This window comes from Diabrotica virgifera, chromosome 7, assembly GCF_917563875.1.
Source record: "Diabrotica virgifera virgifera chromosome 7, PGI_DIABVI_V3a".
In the NCBI taxonomy this organism is placed as follows: domain Eukaryota; kingdom Metazoa; phylum Arthropoda; class Insecta; order Coleoptera; family Chrysomelidae; genus Diabrotica; species Diabrotica virgifera.
Window position 1 is genome coordinate 117237344 of NC_065449.1, and position 24359 is coordinate 117261702.

The following is a 24359-nucleotide window of genomic DNA, read 5'->3' on the forward strand; positions in this document are numbered from 1 at the left end:
AAGAAAAATTGTAAATTTGTTAAAAAAGATTTAAGTAAAAGAAACCCTATGCATTGTTTTCGGGTGCTCTAGAATTATTTCATCCTAACACAACTGTGATGGACATTATCAAAAGGGATTCGGAAAAGTCAATCATCAGTGACCTAAGACAGTTAGTACTGTTGCTGCACCGTCTTTGATGTCTGCCGCAGTTGCAGACCAAATTTCAGAAAGAAATAACTTAAAACTACGGCCTATAAACTTTGAAACTAATATACCATTACATTACAAAACACTGGACACGAAAGTCTACAGTCCTTTATTTATCATATTATCTTGGTACAGAACAGTCCGCAAGGTGTCTTCCCACCTTTTTAACACAAATAAATTTCTGTGTTTTTTGCTTGCATTTTAGTGCATTCTTTACTATAGTTTTTTCACTCGGATTTCATATGAGTGTGCACTTAACTATCCTTCCACTCGAGCTAAGAGGTCTATTGTGGCTCATCCCTAGGTTAAAGTTGTCCCTTCAGCCCAGCCTTTTTCAAATATATGTAAATGTCTTATTATCTGTTCATCCTTTTTTTGCAAAAAAATTATTTTGTTGACTAGACCACCTTACAGTCCCTGGCCATATTATTATGACCACATATGAATTTATATAAAAATCAACTATTCCACTAGGTACGTTTTGTTTAAAATATGATTTTTAAATTTAATTTTGTTATGTAATGTTAATGTTATACATTAACTATATTATATTTAATAATAAACACCAATAACACATTTGAAAATATTACATGTTTATATACTTTTTAATAATTTGTTGAACTTCTGACCTTTATCAGATGAAAAATATTTGGGAGCTTTTAAAACAAGAAATTTTCGATGAAAAGGTCACTAACGTAATTGTTTTGATTAAAGGACTAACATATCATTGAAACCAAAATGACAAATTGAAGCAAAAAAAATTTAACTGCATTCAAAGTATGCCAAGACGGGTACTAGCGGTAATCAAAGTTAAAGGGGGCTCTACAAAATGTTGAAAAAATAAAAATATGTGATATTTTTAAATGTTTTATTAGTGTTTATTATTAAATATAATACATTTAATAATAAACAGCAATAAACCATTTGGAAATATCATATATTTGTATTTTTCTAATATTTTGCTGAGCACACTCTAACTTTGATTACCGCTAGTATCCGTCTTGGCATACTTTGAATCCAGTTAAATTTTTTTTGCTTAAATTTGTCATTATGGTTTCAACGAAATATTAGTTCTTAAATCAAAACAATTTCGTTAGTGACCTTTTCATCATAAATTTCTCGTTTTAAAAGCTCCCAAATATTTTCCATCTGATTAAGATCAGAAGTTCAACATAATATTAAAAAAATATAAATATGTAATATTTTCAAATATTTTATTGCTGTTTATTATCAAATATATTATAGTTAATGCATAACATTAACATTGCATAACAAAATTAAATTTAAAAATCATATTTTAAACAAAACGTATCTAGTGGAATAGCTATTTTTGTAAAAATTCATAGGTGGTCATAATAATATGGGCCAGGGACTGTATATTTAGTACCTCTTAGTACTATTACCTAACTATTTTTCATTAATTTTAATAATTTCACTTTCACATTGAAAATCTATGGTTGAAAATCATTTGTCATTCCAATAGTTGATTGGATGTATAGTTTCTTATTCATAATATGTCCAATGGAAAATTGCTTAAGTTTAAGTAACTCAAGCATTTTAACAAAAACCAAACAAAAAATGATTTATAGAAATATAATCCGTTGATATTCTTTCACTTCAAATAGAAGTATACTTTTACTTTCTGTCACTTTAATTGTCCATTACTTATTTCGTGACTATGTTTTTTTACTCAATCAGAATCTTTAAACTAATATGCATATATTACTACAGTTAAACATAATATGCAAAGACAATTACTATTCTTTTCAACTTTTTTTTTGAATACTACAAAAGCTTATTATAGGAAGTGAATTCTAAATTCATAAAAACTTATTCCTTTTCAAAACCAAAAGTTGCATTTGTTTGAAATCTATATCAACTATTGACGAAGGATATATTGACACAATTACTAAACATTACACTCAAAGCATACTGACTGTTCTTTTGGTATATTTGGTTGTCTCTTCTTCCTAATGAGCATTAAAATTATTGCATTACAAACCAAAAACATATTTTAAATCCTCAAGGAAATGAATTTTCTGTACTGAGCTATTCCAGGTCAAATCAACACACTTTGAATTAATTTTTTTTCCTGATCTATTTAGATTTTGTTAAAATTTAGAGTACTCATAGTGGATGATTAGGTGAAAAATTAAAAATTTTAAATTTTTATCTCAAGCCGTTTCCGAAATATGGTTATGCTAAGTTTTCCAAAAAAATCCAAAACACCGCGACGCGACCATACTTTATTGGAATGGTTGTAGAAGCTGTCCTAATTGAGCTAGAATTCTGGGAGAGCTGTCATTTTGCAGCATTTTTAAAGTTCTTTACAGTGATATATACAACATAATGTTGATAAACAAGTTTTTCTCAAACAAAAAAAATATATTTTGATTAAGTTTTTTTTTCCAAATAGTACATAATTTAAAATTTTCATATTTCTACAAATACATAGTACTGTTGTTAATAACGTATAAAAATTTTATTATGGGATGGTGATGGGTTCAACATAAAAAAATAAATTTCAAACATACAGCATGGTGCAAATGATAGAAATAAAGTCGTAATGTCGCAAGCTGGCCACTTTAAGGAAAAATCCCAAAACAGGTCGATTTTTATTTTAAATTGTAATTTTTTGGCATATATATCATACTAGTGACGTCATCCATCTGGGCGTGATGACCTAATCGATCATTTTTTAAATGAGACTAGGGGTCGTGTGCTAGCTCATTTGAAAGTTATTCAATTCTCTATTCAGTAATATAAACAATAATTTAATTATTTATACAGTGTGGTATTTTTAAATTAAATTAATTGACAAAAAGAAAAGAAAAATGTATGTAATTTATTTAATTTAAAATAGATTTTACTTTTGCCAGAAAACAAAAAAAATGTTTATTTCACAAATAAACATTGCTTTTCGCTTAAATTCAATGTTCAAGCTAGCTCCCGCCAAACATCTGCTTTTTGAAAGTTTGAACATTTAATTTAAGTGAAAAACAATGTTTATTTATGAAATAAACATTTTTTTCTGATTTCTTACTGCATTAAAATTTATGTTAAATTAAATAAATTACTTACATTCTTCTTCTTTTTTGTCTATAAATTTAATCTAAAAAATATTTTTTACCACCCTGTATAAATAATTATATTATTGTTTATATTATGTACTGAATAGAGAATTGAATAACCTTTCAAATGAGCTAGCACACGACCTCTAGTTTCATTTAAAAAATCATGGATTACGTCATCACGCCCAGATGGATGACGTCATTAGTATGATATATATGCCAAAAAATCACAATTTAAAAATAAAAATCGACCTGTTTCGGGATTTTTCCTTAAAGTCGCCAGCTTGCGACATTACGAATTTATTCCTTTCATTTGCACCATGCTGTATGTTTGAAATTTATTTTTTTATGTTGAACCACCTTGATAAAATTTGTTATTAACAACAGTACTATGCATTTGTAGGAATATTATGAAAATTTTAAATCGAGTACTTTTTAGAAAAAAACTTAACATCAAAATATATATTTTTTTGTTTGAGAAAAACTTGTTTATCATAACATCATGTTGTATAATATCACTGTAAAGAACTTTAAAAATGCTGCAAAATGACACCTCTTCCAGCATTCTAGCTCAATTAGGACAGCTTCTACAACAATTCCAATAAAGTATGGTCGCAGTGTTTTGGATTTTTTTGGAAAACTTTACATAACCATATTTCGGAAACGGCTTGAGACAAAAATTTTAAATTTTATATTTTTGTTTCCCTTATTAGCCACTATGAGTATTCCAAATTATCACCAAATTGTGAAGAGTGGTGGAAATTAGGTGTGTTGAGTTTATAGGAAATAACCCAACTCAGCTGTATACCATAATTATCAAAAATTTTATTGAAAGATCATTTATGAAAGGTATATTTATTAAAAAGGCCCTTTCGGGCTACATTACAGAACGTTTTCCGGAATGACAATTCCATCATCAGTGCTGCTTATAAGGTACACTTTTGAGCCACTAAAAATATATGGGTGAAAACCCTTAAATGGTATAAAATTATTATATTACATTGTTGTAGATAATATATCCATGATATAAATGTATTGCCATGATGTAAAGCATTTAAAAGTTCAACATCATATAATATTATCTATAACAATGTAACATAATGGAAACTTTATGCCATTTAAAGGGTTTTCATCCAGATGTTAGTGTCTCAACCATGTATACCTTTTAAGGTAGCACTGATGATCGAATTGTCATTCTGAAAACGTTCTGTGATGTAGCCCAAAAGGGTCTTTAATATACCTTATACTTAAAGGATTTTTTAATAAAATTTTTTATATTTTAAATTATTATATGATACATTTTTTAAGTCAAGTAAAAGTGTAATAATCTGAAATGGTAGACTAATTACCTCGTTATAAGCGGATCTCGTTATATCAGACAGCAGTAAGATGCATACATCTGAATATATAGTTTTCTAAAACATTAACTTACTATAGTAAAGCCATTCGGAGCAATATAAGATGCTAAATATTGTTTCCTCGACAATAAGGCTTGGCCATCAGGCCACAGGAAGAAGTTTATTATAGTCGGTGGATTTTATTACAGCTCTATCCTCGATAACCGCACATATGTTGGAGATTTTTGTATACAGGTAGTTGGGGTATTTATTTATAGCCATTACAGCGCTAAAAACAGATAAAGATACATATTTTCCGATTTCATTTTTCCTCGTTATAACCAAATATTTCTCGTTATAGAGGTGTTACAGTTCAATAGGAATTTCATGGGACATCTAGTGTACCTCGTTATAAGCGAAACCTCCTAATAACCGTGTTCGTTATAGGGAGAGTCTACTGTATTTGAAATAGGCCATTCCAACATGCTGTCAATTTTAAAATCAATCTGACAGCGGGAGGCAAACATAAATGTTATTCTATCAGTTCTTAATGTGTTTTAGATAATTTTAGTTGAATTTATTTGTAATTTTGTTTCGTACAAGGGTGAATTTAACATTTTTACTGGAATTATCGATAATATGCTTCATTTCTGTTGTGTTTTGAAGTGTGGAATGTGACGTAATCGTGATAAAGTTCAGTTTTATCGGTTACCATCAGTGCTACATTTTAAGCATAAAACCAACTGAACTAAATAAGTTATGATCTGAGAGACATAAACAATGGTTAAATATAATAAAGCTATAAGATGTACTATAAAAATGCTAAACAACTAACTACTGTACCTACAAGCAACACCTGTATTGTCTGCCAACAACTTTCGAATATATTGATTCATCTTTATTCACTGCTTAAAACTAAATAAAGTCGTTCATGTACTTCTACAACTAAAAACTACACAAAATCAACAACAAAATGTTCGCAAAATACAACTAAAAAAACTATTATAGGGGTAAAAAATTTAAGAAACACAATGTCAAAAAATAAAAACAAATAAAATATGTTCGTTTGCGGACCCTGTCGCTGACTTTTAGTCATGGAATGCTCCATTTGTCATCGACTAGTCCCTGACTGTCTCTGCGAATACAGTTATTAATTGCCTCCCAACGGTGACATAAACGTCAAAGTCTTGAAATGCTCTATAGCTATAGGCCATTTCAAGACTTTGTCGTTTATGTCACCTCCCAATAAGTGTATTCCTCAGAGACAATCAGGGACTAGTCGACGACGAGTGAAGCATGCCATGACTAAAAGTCCGCGTCAGGGTCTGCGAATAAACATATTTTATTTGTTTATATTTTTTGACATTGTGTTTCTTAAATTTTTTATCCCTTTAATAGTTTTTTAGTTGTATTTTGCGAACATTTTGTTGTTGATTTTGTGTAGTTTTTAGTTGTAGAAGTACTTAAATGACTTTATTTAGTTTTAAGCAGTGAATGAATAAAGATGAGTGAATATTTTCGAAAGTTGTTGGCAGACAATACAGAATATTGCTTGTAGATATAGTATTTAGTTATTCAGCATTTTTTTAGTGAATTTTATAGCTTTATTGTTATATTTGACCATTGTTTATGTCTCTCAGATCATAACTTACTTAGTTCAGTTGGTTTTATGCTTAAGGTACTAGTACACTTTAGAAGACCAAAAATAATCATTTTTTTCAAGAATTTTTTTCTCAGAACCCTTATTAGAAATGAACATAAAGTTTTTTTCATATTAATATATAACTCTTAGAGAGTACAAAAAATATATATCTTTTCATTTATGCACGTACACTAATATTGCAGAGGGCGCAAAAGTCGAGGCCTCGAAAAATGATGGCGGACAGTTAATCTCAGGATTGGGATATCTGAAACAAAAAAATCGTACTGCATTTGAAAAAGGAAGGTTTCTTACGTGACAATTTACCACAATTTCATCAAAAAATAAAAAATAATTATTTTTTAACCATGAAAAACTGAAGAAAAACGGGTCATTTTTTCACAAAATTTTTTCAAATTTCCGTAAAATCTTTTCTTTGCGGAATTTTTCACTAACGGTGGTAAATTCTCACGTAAGAAACCTTCCTTTTTCAAATGCCGTATGATTTTTTTGTTTCAGAGATCCCAATCATGAGATTAACTGTCCGCCATCGGAACTACTTTTTTTCGAGGCCTCGATTTTGGCGCCCTCTACAACATTAGTGTACGTGCATAAATGAAAAAAGATATATTTTTTGTATTCTCCAAGAGTCAGATATTAATATGTAAAAAGTTTTGTTCATTTCTACTAAAGGTCCTGAGAAAAAAAAATCTTGAAAAAATGCTTATTTTTGGTCTTCTAAAGTGTACTAGTACCTTAAAATAAAGCACTGATGGTAACCGATAAAACTGATTATCAGGATTACTTCGCATTAAACACTTCAAAACACAACAGAAATGAAGCATATTATCGATTATTCCAGTAAAAATGTTGAAACAAAATTACAAATAAAAGCAACTAAAATTATCTAAAACACATATTAATAACTGATAGAATAACATTTATGTTTCCCTCCCAGTCGCCATATTGACATAATCTTGACAGCATGTTGGAATGGTCCATTTACTAATATGACACAACTGTCATTATGAATCACATTTTGTTCTAGCATCAGTTTCAAACGGTTTGAAACCATCAGCGAATATTGGACCAGCGCGAGTAGAGGGGATAGCACTGGTGACTGTATTATGTTCTCTCACTGACACAACTGTTTGCTGACGGTTTCTGACTAGTTTGACTGTTTGCTAGAACAAATCTATTATTAATTAGAGGTGTCAATAATTTTTATTTTCTGATAAAAATGAAAATTATTTTTAATTATATACTGTCATAATTCATTGTTTATATACAAGAAATTACTAAAAAAGTTTGTCAATTTTGAGTTAGAATATTAACATTGCATGTTAGATTAATTTTTAGGCGATTCTAGTAGTGTTTTGATATTCCTGCATAATAAATGTTCTTCTGTTTTTTGTGTTAATACGACGTGCAAACAACATACTTTCAAAATTGAGAAATTTTTAGTTTATACATTGCTCAAAATATAACGAGAAACCAAACATATCTCCATATTTTTCTAATTACCGTACTGTAATACCTTTTGCATATCCTGAAATATGTGTTTGAAAAAAATGTCTTTTAGATAGGTTTTCTCGGAATAACAAAAATTAAAAAAACCTGAGTTAATACTGGAGAGATAAAAGCCTTCTAATTTTTAGAGGAAAATAAAAATGGGGTGTCTCTATACACTATCTATCTACTTCAGTGACTTTCAATGTACATTTGATTTTTGGTTAATAAAACAAGTTTTCTCTTTTTTACATGTTTTCATGGATTCGTCATAATTCTAGTGTCAACAAACTTCAGTGACGTGAAAAACTTGTAGTGTAAAATTATATATATTTAAAATTCATTAAAAAATAATTTTCCAAACGAATTATATTCATCAGAACGTTTTCGGTCTTATCAGACCATCATCAGTGAACAACAGTGAATGTCTTACAAATTAAAATTTAAGCGACATGAGGTTGATGTTAAAATATTTAACTTTAATGGAACATACTGAACCCTATTCAAGACGAGGACTACATGTGAGTCTTAAGAAAGATTCCAGCCAACTTGTCTAGCTCTATTATATTTCTTCCAACTATTAGATTCATCCAATTAATAATTCCTATTTTCCTAAATATACCATATAGTACTGTAATTAAAAAAAATATGAGATCAATACACGTTCCTTTAAATAACTTGAGTAATGTAGTTTATTTTTATTTGTAGTCAGAGCTACAATTTTCAGTTCCTGTTTTTTTTAACAGAAACTGAAAAGTTGTAGCCGTTAAGATATAGAAAATACATTCTTGGTTTTATTTGATATTCTAAATAAAGCTTGTCACGCACGGGGAGCTAAACTATAATTATATATTATAGATTTATTCGCGCAGCATGCCCCGAACGTACCTATACTGGGTAAGTTCAGGATACGTTCGGCGAATAAATCTATAATATATATTATAGTTTAGCTCCCCGTGCGTGACAAGCTTAAATGTCATACAAATACTTTTTACAGTTTTTATTTTTTCAGTTTGATTTTTTTTGGGAAAAAGGAACTTAAAATTATTGTTTTTTTAATTCACCAGTTAGATAAAAGCTGATTTATAATAATATATATTGTAAGTCTTCATCTATTGACCTGTGGATAAAACTAAGATAGTAAGCACATTGCAGCCAGGAAAGACGCGGAACCGTTTACTGGTCATTGTGAGTTTAAACCACCCATAACACTTCATGTACCTACATGATCAATCTTGATGAAGAAGTAAAACATAAAAAAAGTAAATCATTTTAGTAAAACGTGTTTTAGTAGTAGTGTGTCCATGTTTCCGGAGATTTTTTGTACTCTTTTATAACATCATTTCTTAAAGGTCAAAAAAGAACAAATGAAGATATTTCTAGAATTTGCTTGATGCTTTCTTTTAACACTTTCCGAAAGTGCAAATGACATTTTTGTTTTCAAAAGTTTGAATACGCTTCTTTTCATGAGCATTTTTCAGTGCGTCACAAATGATAGAAAAAAAGGTAAGTCCGTGATAATATACATTTTAGTGACATGACATTTTAGTTAAATCTGACAGTTGTCACATTTTATTTGCAATTTGGCATAAAAACAAATCTATTGTGTTTATTGCATTTATAAAATGGTATTTTCTTTGATTTGTATAGTCTTATAAATTGAACAGATTATATTCGTAGATATATTATATAATTCGTAAATAATTTTTTTTCGATTATAGCGCCATCTATTGACAACTAGAATAAATGTTATAAATGTCACCGACGAAATGTAATCACCGACGTGCGTTTTTTTCTGTCACATACAATTTAATGCGTTAGAAAGAAATCGAAAAACTGTGACGTACTGAAAGATACTCATGAGAAAAAGCATATATTTTATTCTCATACAAGCAAATTTATTCGGTTTATTTCGTATAGGTTGTGATAATTTTATCAAGATCAGATGGTTATTATGAAGGAAATTTTTTTGAAACCACACGTCATATTCAATAGAATCTGCTAAACAACAAAATTTACTGAAAAAGGAACTGTATTAAAAAAATTTTTTAGAAAACAAATAGATACAGTCGGAAAAATGAAAGAATACCAATGAACAATCACAGCAATCACTTATTTTGTATTTGCTGTCTCTTTCTATAACAAACGTTTGTTATTTATAGAAAAAGACAGCAAATACAAAGTAAGTGATTAATGTGATCGTTCATGGGTATTCTTTCATTTTTCCGACTGTACATATCTTTCATGTATTCAGTTGTGTTTTTGGCAAATGTAGTTACTATACTGTTTGAATTAATTGGCACAAGTGAAAAAAAAAAGAATGGTTTTCTAAAACTGTATTCATCAGTACATTATATCATGTACATAAGTAGACTGAATAATTTATATGTATGAAGTATGTCCTCCTTTATAAGAAGTGACCTCTCCAACGTCTTGGCATTGACTCCCCTACTTTAGCGTACAAGTTCTTGACTTCATCTTCATGGAATCACACATGTATATCACTTGTTTTTTGTCATTCCAGTCTCCTTCGTGGAGATCTCTACTTTTCATTTCAGCACAGATGTTCTCTTCACACAGATGAATACCATTTTTCTAACGGTATCCTTTCTTCATTTATACATTGCAGATGTCCATACGAATCCAACTGCGTTTCAGCTGTATGGTATTGTTGCCCAGTATGGTATTGTTAAACTCCATTTCTTTCTCTAATAGATTAATTCTTTGCATGGGCCATTAAAATTGTAACATCTTCTCCAGTATATCATTTCGGTTGAGAGAAGTTTATGTGGCATATTCTTATCTACAACCCACACTTCTGACCCATATGTCACTACTGGCTAAATCAAAGCCAGATATATGTTTCTTTTTGTTTATTTTGGTCAGACTTTTACTGCCCAAGATTGGATGTAGTGCTTTGATAGTATGTTTTCCTTTACATATTTTCCAAAGTATATCTTTATTATCTTTCCTCCTTCATCTATTGTAACTCCTAGGTTTTTATACTACATGCCCCCTACAATCATAGTTTGACAATAATTGAGAGAAATATTCAGTTTTCAGTTTTTTTTTTATGAAAAAATCATTTCTTTCATAATCCATCATACTTGTTCATATTCAGAGGTTTTTGATGATTTTTTTGCTTAAACATTTTCTGTAACTCTTTGAAATTTGATTTTGAGATTTCTTGTCTTCCCCATCAAGTGGTTTAAATTCAAGATAAGGCCTTTTAAAAGGATATTTTATTAAACATTGCAATGATAATCCCATTAGTCCAGGAAGCCACTGCGCATTTGCTAGAAACAATATTCTGATTCGGTTGTTTTGCACAATCTTACTCAAACAAAAAGGACCCCTTTTAACAAATTTGTATGTTGCCAGGTCCAAAAGTGCGCAAAAATTTTAAACAATTTTTTTTTAATTGCTAAAATCTGCATTTTCGCCCCAGACAAAGTTTTTTTGGGGGTTTTGAATCATTCTGAACAAAAAAGGTTTCTACTAACTTTTCTCTAACTAAGATATGCCGTTTTCGAGTTACAAACAATTTAAATTATGAAAAAACGCAAAAATAGCCATTTTCAACTCTGAAAAACAATGCGAAAGAAGGAAAATTTTAAAGGTAGAATTACGCACCAAGCGACCGAGACAGGAGACCGCGACAGGCGACAGATAGGTCGCGATAAACGATAGTTGGTCGCTCTTCTCGGTCGCGGGCTGCAGAACTACCCTAATATAATTGCATTGAGAGCTGTCGTGGGGAGACCTCGCCGATCTGTCGCCTGTCGCGGTCTCCTGTCTCGGTCGCTGGGTGCGGAATTCTACCTTAATGTTGCTAAAGGTCACAAATATTTTTCGAATATCCATTAACAAAATCCTGAAGCGTTTTAGTTCATAATATTAATTTAAACCATAGTTTTTTAATTTTAAACAATTTTTAATCAAGCGCGTGTTCAATGATTACCCGCTGCCTAGTGCGTGCAAGTTCGGAAAAGCGACACCTGGTTTCTTCGCTCTGCACTTTTATTCGCACTTTTAATTATATTGGCCATCATATGGTCCTGGTTACTGGATAATTGTCAAGGCCATAGTCCAAAAAAATAATAAGAAAAAATAAGATTTAGGTTATGTTATTAAAACGTAAACAATTGTATGTAGTAAATAAAATTAGTTATTAAAATGCAGTACTGCAAGCAAAATACAATTAATTAAATTTACCTTTATATAATAATTGCATATGATATCAATATTGTGGAGCAATATATTATTTTTCTTCTTAAATGACAATAGGTATGAAATGTACGTCAATTTGACAATTTCAATTGACAATATGAATCATTTAAGAAAGTTGCAATATTTCTCCGCTATTCGCGCACGATCGTTTCGCGTATCCCTTCCGAGTACTTGCACACCGCGAATAGTCTGGGCAGATTATCGGAAAATAGGCCATTTTTGGGAAAAGTTATTTACCAGCAATTTTATTGCTGGAATCAAATCTTATGATTGTATATATTAATAATATAGGTATGCAAAGTCCGCAGATAGTGTGCTACTTTTTTTTATAAACAAAATGGCGCCCGAAAATCGTGATTTTTCAATTTTTGCTTTGTAACTCCAAAGATTTTAATTTTACACCAAAAACACCCAAATAAAAATTTACCGTAATTAAATTCTGCATGGAGACGTGTTTTTCCCGATTTACTTTGACAAAAATTTTCCCCGGAAAATGCGGGTTTTTCGCAACAAAATCTTTAATTTTCAACTAAAATTTTTAGATAAGTAATCGTTTATCAATAATTAAATAACTTGATAATGTAAAAGCTCTTTTCGTACAGATTATAATCCCAGAAGCCGATGGAAATTGAATGAACAGTTTAGCAACAATTGAATTGTTATTTAAAAATTTACGATCGCTATAATAACCACAATAATTATGACACATAAGAATACCTATGATTTTTGTATAAAAAGACACTGTACCTATCTAATGTACTTTACAGAATTGAAATTGGACTATTTAAGCGGCCTCAGGAATATTTTAAAATTATAAACAATTTTATCGGGAAACAATCGGGAAATATTCCTCTTTCTCCGCACCAATTTTCATATCTTTAAAATACTCATAACATATATTATTATAATAACACTATCGATATTACGAGTAAAAATGGAAAAAAAAAATAACAAAATTCCAATCAAAAATTAGGTTGGAGAAAATGTAATCTCAAAGATCAAAATCGGTATACTTTAAAAAAATGCATTTTCTCGGCCTTCCATGGAGCAATTTTCATCATTCTTTGTTTGTTCCCAAGTAACTCGAGTAGAGCCATTTAACTAACGCATTATTAAATGTCAAACTTGCTTTTGTTTTGTTATAATAAATTAATTTATTTATTATAACAAAATTTTTTAAATTTGTTTAAATAAAGATTGTTTAAATAATTATACAGCTTTCAAATGAGAATATTTGTGTTTTTAACGTTAAAAGGTACACTTGTAGTAAGTTTATCTAAAAAAAGTCTACAACTGGAAAAAATATGTAGTTTTCTTTTCTTGTAAATAAATTAATCTATTATAACAAAAGCAAGTTTGACATTTAATAATGCGTTAGTTAGATGGCTCTACTCGAGTTACTTGGGAACAAAAAAAGAATGAAGAAAATTGCTCCGTGGGAAGCCGAGAAAATGCATTTTTTTAACGTATACCGATTTTGAACTTTGAGATTACATTTTCTCCAACCTAATTTTTGATTGGAATTTTGCTATTTTTTTCAATTTTTACTCGTAATATATCGATAGTTTTTATTATAATAATATATGTTATTATGAGTATTTTAAAGATATGAAAATTGGTGCAAAGAAAGAGGACAAAAATTAAAAGGTGATGGTTCAAAAATTATGATCCTATTATTGATATCTTTCCCGTAAATGCCGGTCAACTTTGACCGGTTGTATCTCAGGAACCACTAATCACAATTAAACGTTTTTTCTTTTAAAAGAAGCGCCCTGCCGCTTTTTTTCCAATACCGTTTTCATTATTTAATTTAATTTAATATTTCCCGAGATATTATATTTGTTTATAAGCCAAAAAATTGTTTATAATTTTAAAATCTTCCTGAGGCCGCTTAAATAGTTCAATTTCAATTCTGTAAAATACATTAGATAGGTGCAGTGTCTTTTTATACAAAAATCATAGTTATTCTTATGTATCGTAATTATTTTGGTTATTATAGTGACCGTAAATTTTGAATTAACAATTCAATTGTTGCTAAACTGTTCATTCAATTTCCATCGGCTTCTGAAGTTATAATCTATACAAAAAGAGCTTTTATATTAGCAAGTTATTTAATTATTGGTAACAATTACGTATCTAAAATTTTAGTTGAAAATTAAAGATTTTGTTGGAAAAACCCGCATTTTCCGGGGAAAATTTTCGTCGAAGTAAATCGGGAAAAACACTTTTCTATGCAGAATTTAATTACGGTGAATTTTTATTTGGGTGTTTTTGGTGTAAAGTTAAAATCTTTGGAGTTATAGAGCAAAAATTGAAAAAAACACGATTTTTGGGCGCCATTTTGTTTATAAAAAAAAGTAGCTTACTATCTGCGGACTTTGCATACCTATATTATTAATATATACCATCATAAGATTCGATTCCAGCAATAAAATTGCTGGTAAATAACTTTTCCTTGTATTTTGCTAATTAGCCCAGAGTATTAATATAATTTTAAAGAACTGTATGCATATTACAATATAAAATTTTTGTTTATAAATATTTTTTATTAATCTTGAGCAATATTTGGAATAATATTTATAAATAAGTTAATAAATACAAGATAAAAAATTTTATTTCTCACATCTTTCGAATTACAATTATGTATAATTAAAAATTACAATGAACAAACTCGAATTACAATATAGTTTTATAAATAATAATATTTTAATAATTGTCATCATTTACAAGAGGGCACATATTGGTTTTCACAAGCCTCTAAATCTAAATCACAATTACACAGAGTTATACCGTATAATTCATTGCATTAAAAATAGCTTGCGTTTAACGTGGCAATTAGATACCTAAAGCAAGAATAAAATGTACTTACCTTTTAACTATAAGCGCCAGTAAGGTATGTATATAGGCTATTGATTATGTATTTTAGAAAGGAACTATAACGTTCACGGGGTTTTATTGTTTCATATAGTCAATGGACCTCTAAATATGAAAAAACCGCGGAGTGCTACCATTTAAAGGGGTGCGTTTTTGAGAAAGGGGTGAATTAGTCCCTAGGCACAGGGCGAATTAGGGTGAGTTCTATGCACGTTTGGTACAAACACGTCTACAGGAAAAATTTTCCTGGTTAAATTTACTATCGAAATATCACATTTAAAGTCAAAAATATTTTTTTTTACAAAAATATATTCAAAAGAAAAGCAAAAAAAAACACGAAAGGTAACATTTTTGTTTCTTGCCCTATAACTTTTTTCCACGGGGATATAGGTATAGGCATTGCTTCACAGAAAAAAAACTTCCATCTTTCCTCTTTAAAATAACGTTTGGTAAAGTCTGTATGATTTATAGTTTCCAAAATATGATTTTTAAAATTTCGCCACTCACAACAATTTTGGGCCATTCTCCTTGTTACTTCGCAAGCATTGTTCTGTAACTTTTTTTACGCAGCTTTAGGTATATGCAATGTTACATTTAGTAGGAAAAAAAGTCAATTACCTTTAAAATGGTCTATCGTAGAAGGCTGTATGACTATTTTTAAGTAAGATATGGTTTTTCACAATTTTATACTTTTAATCATTTTGGATATTTAAATTTTTAAATTTCTCATTATAACTTTTTTATTGTATATTTAGGTATATACAGTGTGCAATAAAAAGGAAAGCTTATTTTCTTTACTTTAAAATGGTGTATTGTAAAAAATTCTAGGTCTATTTTTAAACCAAATATGCTTTTTCAAAATTTGACATATACACATGCAATAGGTCCCGCTAAGTTGGAACCGTATGGAAAGCTTTTTATTATTAACTTTATGAAAAAAATTATTCTTTATAAAATGCTCTGGATAGTCTAAAACCTAAGATGTAATCATCAGATATAAAATTTTATCAATAGTGTACGAGTTATGTTAAAAAATATGAATTTCGCTCAAGAGTAAAGTACCTTTATATTTCACAATATCGAAAAGTGTTATTAAGAAAAGTTATTTGGAATTAAAAATTATGTTACAATATATAATTATATTCTTCTAATTGAAAAAATAAAAAATTTTTTCTCAAATTACGGATACCCTTGGATATCCTACGGATATCTTGTTTAAAAATAGTCCTAGAGGTGATTGCAATACACCATTTTAAAGTAAAGAGAATAAGCTTCCAGAATGTATATACCTAAATGTACAAGAAAAAAAGTCATAATGAGAAATTTAAAAAATAATCATAAAAAATATCAAAAATCATTAAAAGTATAAAACCTTGAAAAATCATAACTTGTTTAAAAATAGTCGTACGACCTTATACAGTAGACCATTTTAAAGGTAATTGACTTCTCTTTCTACTTAATGTACCATTGCATATACCTAGAAATGCGTAGAAAAAAGTTATAGAACAATGTTTGCGAAATAATGGGGAAAATGGCTCAAAAACTCTATGAGCGGCAAACTTTGAAAAATCCTCTTTCGGAAACTATAAACCTAGAGACTTCTACCAAACGTCATTTTAAAGAGGAAGGATGGAAGTTATTTTTCGCTGAACCTATATCCCTGTGGAAAACAGTTATGGGACAAAAAACAAAATTGCTTTCTTTCGCGTTTTTTTCTTGCTTTTGAATGTATTTTTCTAAAAAAATACTTTTCGACTTTAAAATATGATATTTCGATAGTAAATTTATCCTGGAACAATTTTCCTGTAGAAGTGTTTGTACCAAAAGTGAATAACCCTCACCTTAATTCACCCTGTGCCTAGGGACTAATTCACCTCTTTCTCAAAAACGCACCCATTTAAATGGTAGCACTCCGCGGTTTTTTCAAATATAGAGGTCCGTTGACCATATGAGATAATAAAATCCCGTTAACGTTGTAGTTCCTTTTAGCTCTCTAATTTTGAACATAATCAATAGCTTAATACTCAGCATGAGTGTGAGAGAGATGCGGTATATAGGAAAACAGCGCACGGCAGCGGGTAATCATTGAACACGCGCTTGATTAAAAATTAAAAAAACTAAGGTTGAAATTAATATTATGAACGAAGATGCTTCAGGATTTTATTAATGGATATTCGAAGAATATCTGTGACCTTTGGCAACATCAAAATTTTCCTTTTTTCATATTGTTTTTCGGAGTTGAAAATGGCCCTTTTTGCGTTTTTTCATAATTTACATCGTTTATAACTCAAAAACGACGTATCTTAGAGAAAGGTTAGTAGAAACCTTTTTTGTTCAGAATGATCAAAAACTCCCAAAAAAAACTTTCTCCAATTTTTTCAATTCGTTAAAAAAAATTGTTTAAACAATTTTTGACGCACTTTTGGACCTGGAAACATGCAAATTTGTTAAAAGGGGTCTTTTTGCGTAATATTGTGCAAAAAACCGAATCAGAATATTTTTCCTAGCGGATGCGCAGTGGCTTCCTGGACTAGATTACTTTGTTTGCATGCCTTGATCTTTCTTTTCTAATACAAAAAAACGCTATTTTCCCAGCAGTATGATCTATAGAGCATTTGCATGTTCATTCTGTATCTTACTATTCTGAATTTCTCTGTTATATTAATGCCAAGATAATAGCTTACTATCTTAAAACAAACTCATTTAACTTTTTTGACGTCAATTTTCATTGTTCTGAAACGACGATTCTCTTGCAATAAAATAATTCAGATTTGTATGTATAAAAAACTTTATTTTTTATTTTTGTTCCCAAGATTGTATTTTCTAGTAATTTTTTAATGCTGTTTATGAGAATGTTGTTGATAAATTTAACATAAAAAACAGATGAATTCTACCTAGGTCTAACAAAGACCAGGAAGAAACGGAAACTAATCGTGGACGAAGTAAAAAATATATCCGGCGAGGAAATGAAAAACCAACTAAGTGATACTAGTGATATTGTGACGACGTTGGATTTGGCTCCACCGACTAAAAGACTTATGCATTGGAAGGAAACTGGAGGTGTAGAGAAACTCTTCGCGTTACCAGCAAGACTAATTCCAGCCAGGATTTTATTCAAGGTATGTTAAAAATCATGGTGTACATAAATTTTTTCATAATTAGGTCCACCATTTAAAAACATTTTCTTTAACACAATTACCATTGTTTATAATGCAATAGAACCATCAATAACGACAAAATGGTCCACAAGGTTCTGAAACAGCTTTCTTGTGGTATTATTGGTGTATATGAAATTTACATTTTTAAATAGGTAACTAATGTTTGACGTTTCGATTTCCACTCTGGAAATCATTCTCAAATATTTTTTAAAAAAATTCTGAAGATGTATCTATGTATTAAAACTAGGTTATACATCATAGAGAAATGAAAACAAGAGAGTGGTTGGTTGCATACATATGATTGTCACACTCGATGCTAGCGACTCGATGAACTACTTACTCAACTAAACGGCCAGAACAGGGAAAGCGGGAAATTTAAAATAATTCTATATTTCCCTCAAACTTTTCAGAAATATAGGATGGGAAAAAAAGTACACACATTTTATTTTTGTTAATCTTTATTGATATTTAGCCTACCTACTTGAAAAACGCGATCTTTTGTCACACTATCACTAGTTTTTTATTGTAAGTACTACACTGTACACTATATCCATTAGTCCATTATCACTTGTGTAATTCCAATTTGTACTGTATTATCAGCCTAACAGTTAACAGTACTAGTAAGTACCTGAAAATAAAAAATAATATAAATCACTCGAAAACATGGAATTAGCATTATTTTTAGTAGAATGCAGTAATTAATCACATCATAGTTTTTGAAAGGTTATCTCCTAAAATGAAAGCAATTCCGCTTTGTTGTACACGGCATATGAATGGAATTTAAAAAATAAATATTTCTAGACTATTATATAATATTAAAATTATTGTATTTCCACCTACCAATATTCAATTCCACCAATTCAATAGGGCTTTTCATTCACAGTCATTTGTTTCGAGCTTCTGTCATATGTTGTATAATCCGGGTATATTAATATTATACACAGATTATACAACATATGACGGAAGCTCGAAACAAATGACAATCGATGAAAAGCCCTATACAGTAAAACCTGTCATATCTGGATCAATGTGGCGACAGACCGATCCGTATATGAAAAAATCCGGATATCAAGACCACTTATTTTATAGTCTTTAAAACGTTTTTTCCTTCATACATTCCAGTAATCAACGCCGTCAATAACTTTCGTGCAACAGCAGTCAATAACTTTCGAGAGGGTGCGTTGTCCAACAGCAGTACTGCCTTTCTCGGTAGATTTCGGTAGATGCGGACGGCAGAACCGTCCGGATATGGGGAGGTCCGGATATGACAGGTTCGGATATGGCAGGTTGTACTGTATATTTAAGGTCCGGTTTCACCAACAACAAATAAATCAATGAATAGCCATTCGTTGAATAAAATTTATTAGACGTTTATATTTTTATTTTGTTTCAATATAATTTTGATAATTTAAAGTTAAACTGACGAATTTACTTCTAGATATGTACAGCAAGATTAACTTGCCAATTTATTCGAAGAGTAAATAGTTATTTAATAAATAAATAAAATAAGTCTTATTTGACGTTAGTAAAATGGAGAAATGTCAGTTTATTGGTCGAATAGCTTTATTCATAGAATAAACTACTACAGTAAAACCTCGATATAACGGACTAATAGGGGGGACAAGATGTCCGTTAAAGTCGAAAGTCCGTTATATAAAAATAGGTCAATCAAAATCAATCAAAAAATTAATTTTGAAAATATGTACCTGCTGTAATTAGATACAGTGTACACATCTGTACATTAAAAAGATAGGTATTAAGTTATATTCTCGTTTGGTTGCCAAAATTATTCAATGATCCATGGGTTGAATAAGCGATGTATGTTTTGGTAAAAACATACAATCAAAGTTGCCATCTTCTGAATGTCGAATATTTTCAGGGGGATAAGCAGGAGCGTTTTCTAAAATCAATAAACATTTCACCTATTTGGGAGGTATTTCTTGTTCCTTTTGTTGAAATTTTCTCACTGCAGGTACAAATTATTTAAAAAATCAATTTTTGAAAATATATATGGTGAACCATGCCTTATTAGAGCTATAATATGAAACGAGAAGATGTTGCATTATACATATCTTTAACAACTCTAGGTTTACCAGATTTGACAACAATTATACTGTGCCGAGATCCTGTCCTTGCTGATTTTTCTTCCAGAATCCGATTTTTCATATTTTTTTTGCATGCAAAATTTTTTAACATTTGATCGGATTTGTTGTCCGTTATATCCGAAGTCCGTTAAATAGAGGTCCGTTCTATCAAGGTTTTACTGTATTTGTTGTTGGTAAATGATTTAAATCAAACAATTCAGCACAACAACAAAATGGAGTCATAAAAACATGGAGTCACAATGTCAAATGTGGAGTCAAAAGGAGTCACAACCTGAAAAGTCAATGGCAACAAGTAAATTTTCACGGTACAATAAATTCTTTATTGTACGCACAGCATGGTAAAAATTTTAATTTCACAAACAACAGCGCCCCGATGTGCTACTTACCTGCGCAGAAACAAATGTGAACGGTTTGCCCTATCCTTTGACCGCTCTCTTGTTTTTATTTATCTATGTTATACATCTTGCCGGAGTTTTTTGAGAACATTTTCAGAGTGAAAATCGAAACACCAGACATTAGGGTGTTTATGCCTGGTTGCATCAACATATTTTAATACAAGCCTTAAGCTCGGCTTACGAAACATATTCGTTGCACCATTAAGTCTTAGATCAATTTTCAGCTTGCCACATAGATTGCATCTTTAAGGCCGATGCCGCAGTGCAGGAAGTTTGGTAGGATGGTGGATGGTAGATACCCGCCTGGCGACCATCCAGCTACTTATACCACGAATAATACAACGACACTAGCCGCAGTGGCCTCCCACTACCATCTACCCATCCGGTGGTTCGCCAGGCGTCTATCCACCCATATCAGTCGTGTTTGATAATCCATCCGGGTAGCCTCGCTATAAATATATTACATATATGGAGGAAAGCGTAATAAGGGCTGTTTATAAAAGAAGGGCAATAATTTTTTGCATAATCACATTTGTAATACACCCCAGAATAAGGTTCAAGAAGTCGCCCACGAGAAAAGTGGTCCAAATTTTTTTTAACAATTTTTTTTTAATCAAATTGCAAAAATTATTATTTTTGGTCCGGACAAACCTTTTTTAACTTTTTTAGACCATTCTGGACAAAAAAGGTCTCTTGTAATTTTTCTCTAAAGGTGATGGTTTTCGAGTTATAAGCAATTTAAAATTTGAAAAACGGCGAAATGGCCATTTTTAAGACTTAATAACTCGGTTAAAAATTATTATTATGAAAGTCAGAAAGTGACTAAATCAAAGTTTAAACCCCCCCCCCCCCTACATGATCCTGAAGAAATATGTGTCATTAATGTATTACTAAGCTGTTATTTTTAAGTATTAACAATAAGCCGTAAGATCGTATTGACGCGGCTAAGTGCGAGTAAGATGCCCCATTGGACTGCCGGAATGGCATCTCTCTCGCACTCACCATAGACGGCCGCCTAATACGTGCTGGCGCTCATTATTATTACTTAAAAATAACAGCTTAGTAATAAAATAATGACAAACATTTTTTTTACATTAGGTATATGCCATTATAATTGCCGAAGATAGTAACATTTTTTCGCAACTTTAGAGAGAGGCATGATGTCTCAGCAGTCAGTTGGATACTGACTTCATTTCACTCTTTTCACTGCGTCCAGGATTCAGCGACCCTCCACCATCCACCTTTAAAATCCACCATCCAAGCCACCATCTAGCATCCTGCAGTGCGGCATCGGCTTAACTTCGTCTCAGTTAAGATGGGCTTAGATAAAAATCGAAAATTATGGATCTATATTAAGGGCATTAAAAATGTAATTTTCATTACACCCATTATTGTGGGTTAACACTCTCGCCGCCAATAATATTTTAAATTATTTCGCCGTACGTCAAAACTATACCAACATTGTAAGTGCATGAAAGTGTACCGGGTGTCCCAATAAGAATGGCTCTCGGCCATATCTCAAGAACCGTTTATAGTACAACTTTGAGAAAAAAATATTTGACAAAAGTGGCCTCGGGAAAAGCCTGGAAATTATTTTCATAACTTTAGGTTCACCGCTAGAGGGCGTAATTGAATATAAAAAATTAAAAAATCAAAATTTTACAAAATTTGTCTAACGAACGGGCACTGGAAATCCGATCATCATATTCTTCATAAAATTCTGCGCATATTTGATTTCACAAGTTTAAGTCTACCTTTGCAAATAAGAGGTGGGGGTGAGTGGGAACCTTGTTATGAAAAAATGGCTGTAAGTCCGGTTCTGCTTAATCGAATTTTGCAAATTTGGTCTTGTTGAAAACAACTCTTTTTCGTCAATGTAAGAGTTATAATTTCGAAACAGCCTATTAGTAATATGGCAGCTAGGAGGTGTTATTTAATTATTTTCGGAAATCCAGTTTTCTGTGGAAAATAATAAATACAAGTATGTATTTTTAATCCTGTATTACAAAATTAGATCAAATTAGCAACAGAATAGCGAAAACCGCATGTCGATAACTTTTTTCTATCTCGAGATATCTTGTGTAAATTGTAAATTTTAAACATAACTGCTACTGTCACCGGTAAATGAAGTTAAGGAAAGGTAGTGTGCTGTGGAAAAAACAAAGAAACATTTTTTAGATGTCAACGTGTATTAATTAAAACAACAATAGGACAAACAACACTATAAAATATAACAAAGAAATAAAAGCAACTACTTAGTGACGACTTAAATGTTCAAATTATGGCCCATAATTTTGGATGCAAGTTTCGATTTTCTTTAAGAGTATGTATATTGAACAGGAGTCTCAATTTCTGCTCTCGCAATGCTCAATTTCCTACTCTCTGGATCATGTTTTCTCGAGTAGTGGGCCTAGCAGACAAAACAAGGTCTCTAATCCGCCCCCATAAATAAAAGTCCAAAACAGTTAAATCTGGTGATCTGGCTAGCCGAAAAATAGGCTTCCACGTCTTATCCATTTATCAGCGAATGACTTATCTAAAAAATCTCTTACTACTCTGGAAAAATGCGCGGGATAACCATCGTGCTGAAACATGAACTTACGAACTGCTAGCGGTACATCTTCCAGAAGAAGAGGCAATTCATTCCTTAAAAAAATTACATAGCGTTCACAAATAATAGCATTATCGAAAAGAAAGGGTCCAATTATCTGACTATCACCAGATTTAACTGTTTGGTGTGGGGACGGTTTGGTATTTCACTTTTATTTAGGTATGGGGACGAATTAAAGACCTTGTTTTTGCAGCTAGGCTTACTCGAGAAAAAATGATAGAGAGAATACGAAACCCTATTCAAAGCATTTCGAGAGCAGAAATTAAGACTGCTGTTCAATCTACTCTTGAAAGAGTAAATGCTTGAATCAAAAATGATGAGCAATAATTTGAACATTGAAGTCGTTACTAAGTAGTTGTTTTTATTTCTTTGTTATATTTTACAGTGTTGTTTGTCTTGTTGTTTTAATTAATTATATACGTTGAGATCTAGAAAATGTTTCTTTGTTTTTTCATAGCACACTACCTTTCCTCAACTTCGTTTACCGGTGACAGTAACGGTTAAGTTTAAAATTTACACGTTTCTTAAGATATTTCGAGATAGAAAAAAGGTATCGACATGCGGTTTTGGTTATTCTGTTGCTAATTTGATTTAATTTTGTAATACAGGAATAAAAAATGCATACTTGTATTTAATATTTTCCAAAGAAAACTAGATTTCTGAAAATAATTAAATAACGCATCCTAGCTGGTATATTACTTAATAGGCAGTTTCTAAATTATAACTCTTACATTGACGAAAAAGAGCTGTTTTCAACATTACCAAGTTTTCAAAATTCGATTTAGCAGAACCGGACTTACAGCCATTTTTTCATAACAAGGTTCCCACTTTCCCCCACCTCTTATTTGCAAAGGTAGACTTAAACTTGTGAAATCGAATATGTGCAGAATTTTATGAAGAATACGATGATCGGATTTCCAGTGCCCTTTCATTAGGTAAATTTTGTAAAATTTTAATTTTTGATATTCAATTACGCCCTCTAGCGGTGAACCTACAATTATGAAAATAATTTCTAGGCTTTTCCCGAGGCAACTTTTGTTATAAATATTTTTTTCTTAAAGCTATACTATAAACGATTCCTGAGATATGGCCGAGAGCCATTCTTATTGGGACACCCGGTACATTAATGTTACACGCTTGTCAATACAGAGTGTACATTAATGTTACACTTGGCGGCGAGAGTGTTTTAATCTCTTAGATGATAAAGTATTTATTCTGTATTTTCCTTGAAGTTTTTAATA

General features: G+C 30.7%; 1 protein-coding gene across 2 annotated transcripts in view; it reads left to right on the top strand.

The window, feature by feature from the left end:
• LOC114326775 (double-strand-break repair protein rad21 homolog) overlaps positions 1-24359 on the top strand; it is a 62982-nt gene that overhangs the window by 26791 nt on the left and 11832 nt on the right. Inside the window, exon 7 of one of the 2 annotated variants that reach the window (XM_028275206.2) lies at positions 17733-17968. In XM_028275206.2, coding sequence (XP_028131007.1) covers positions 17733-17968 — 236 coding nt within the window. The remainder of the gene's footprint in view (positions 1-17732; positions 17969-24359) is intronic. The other variant, XM_028275207.2, reaches the window with a different exon arrangement.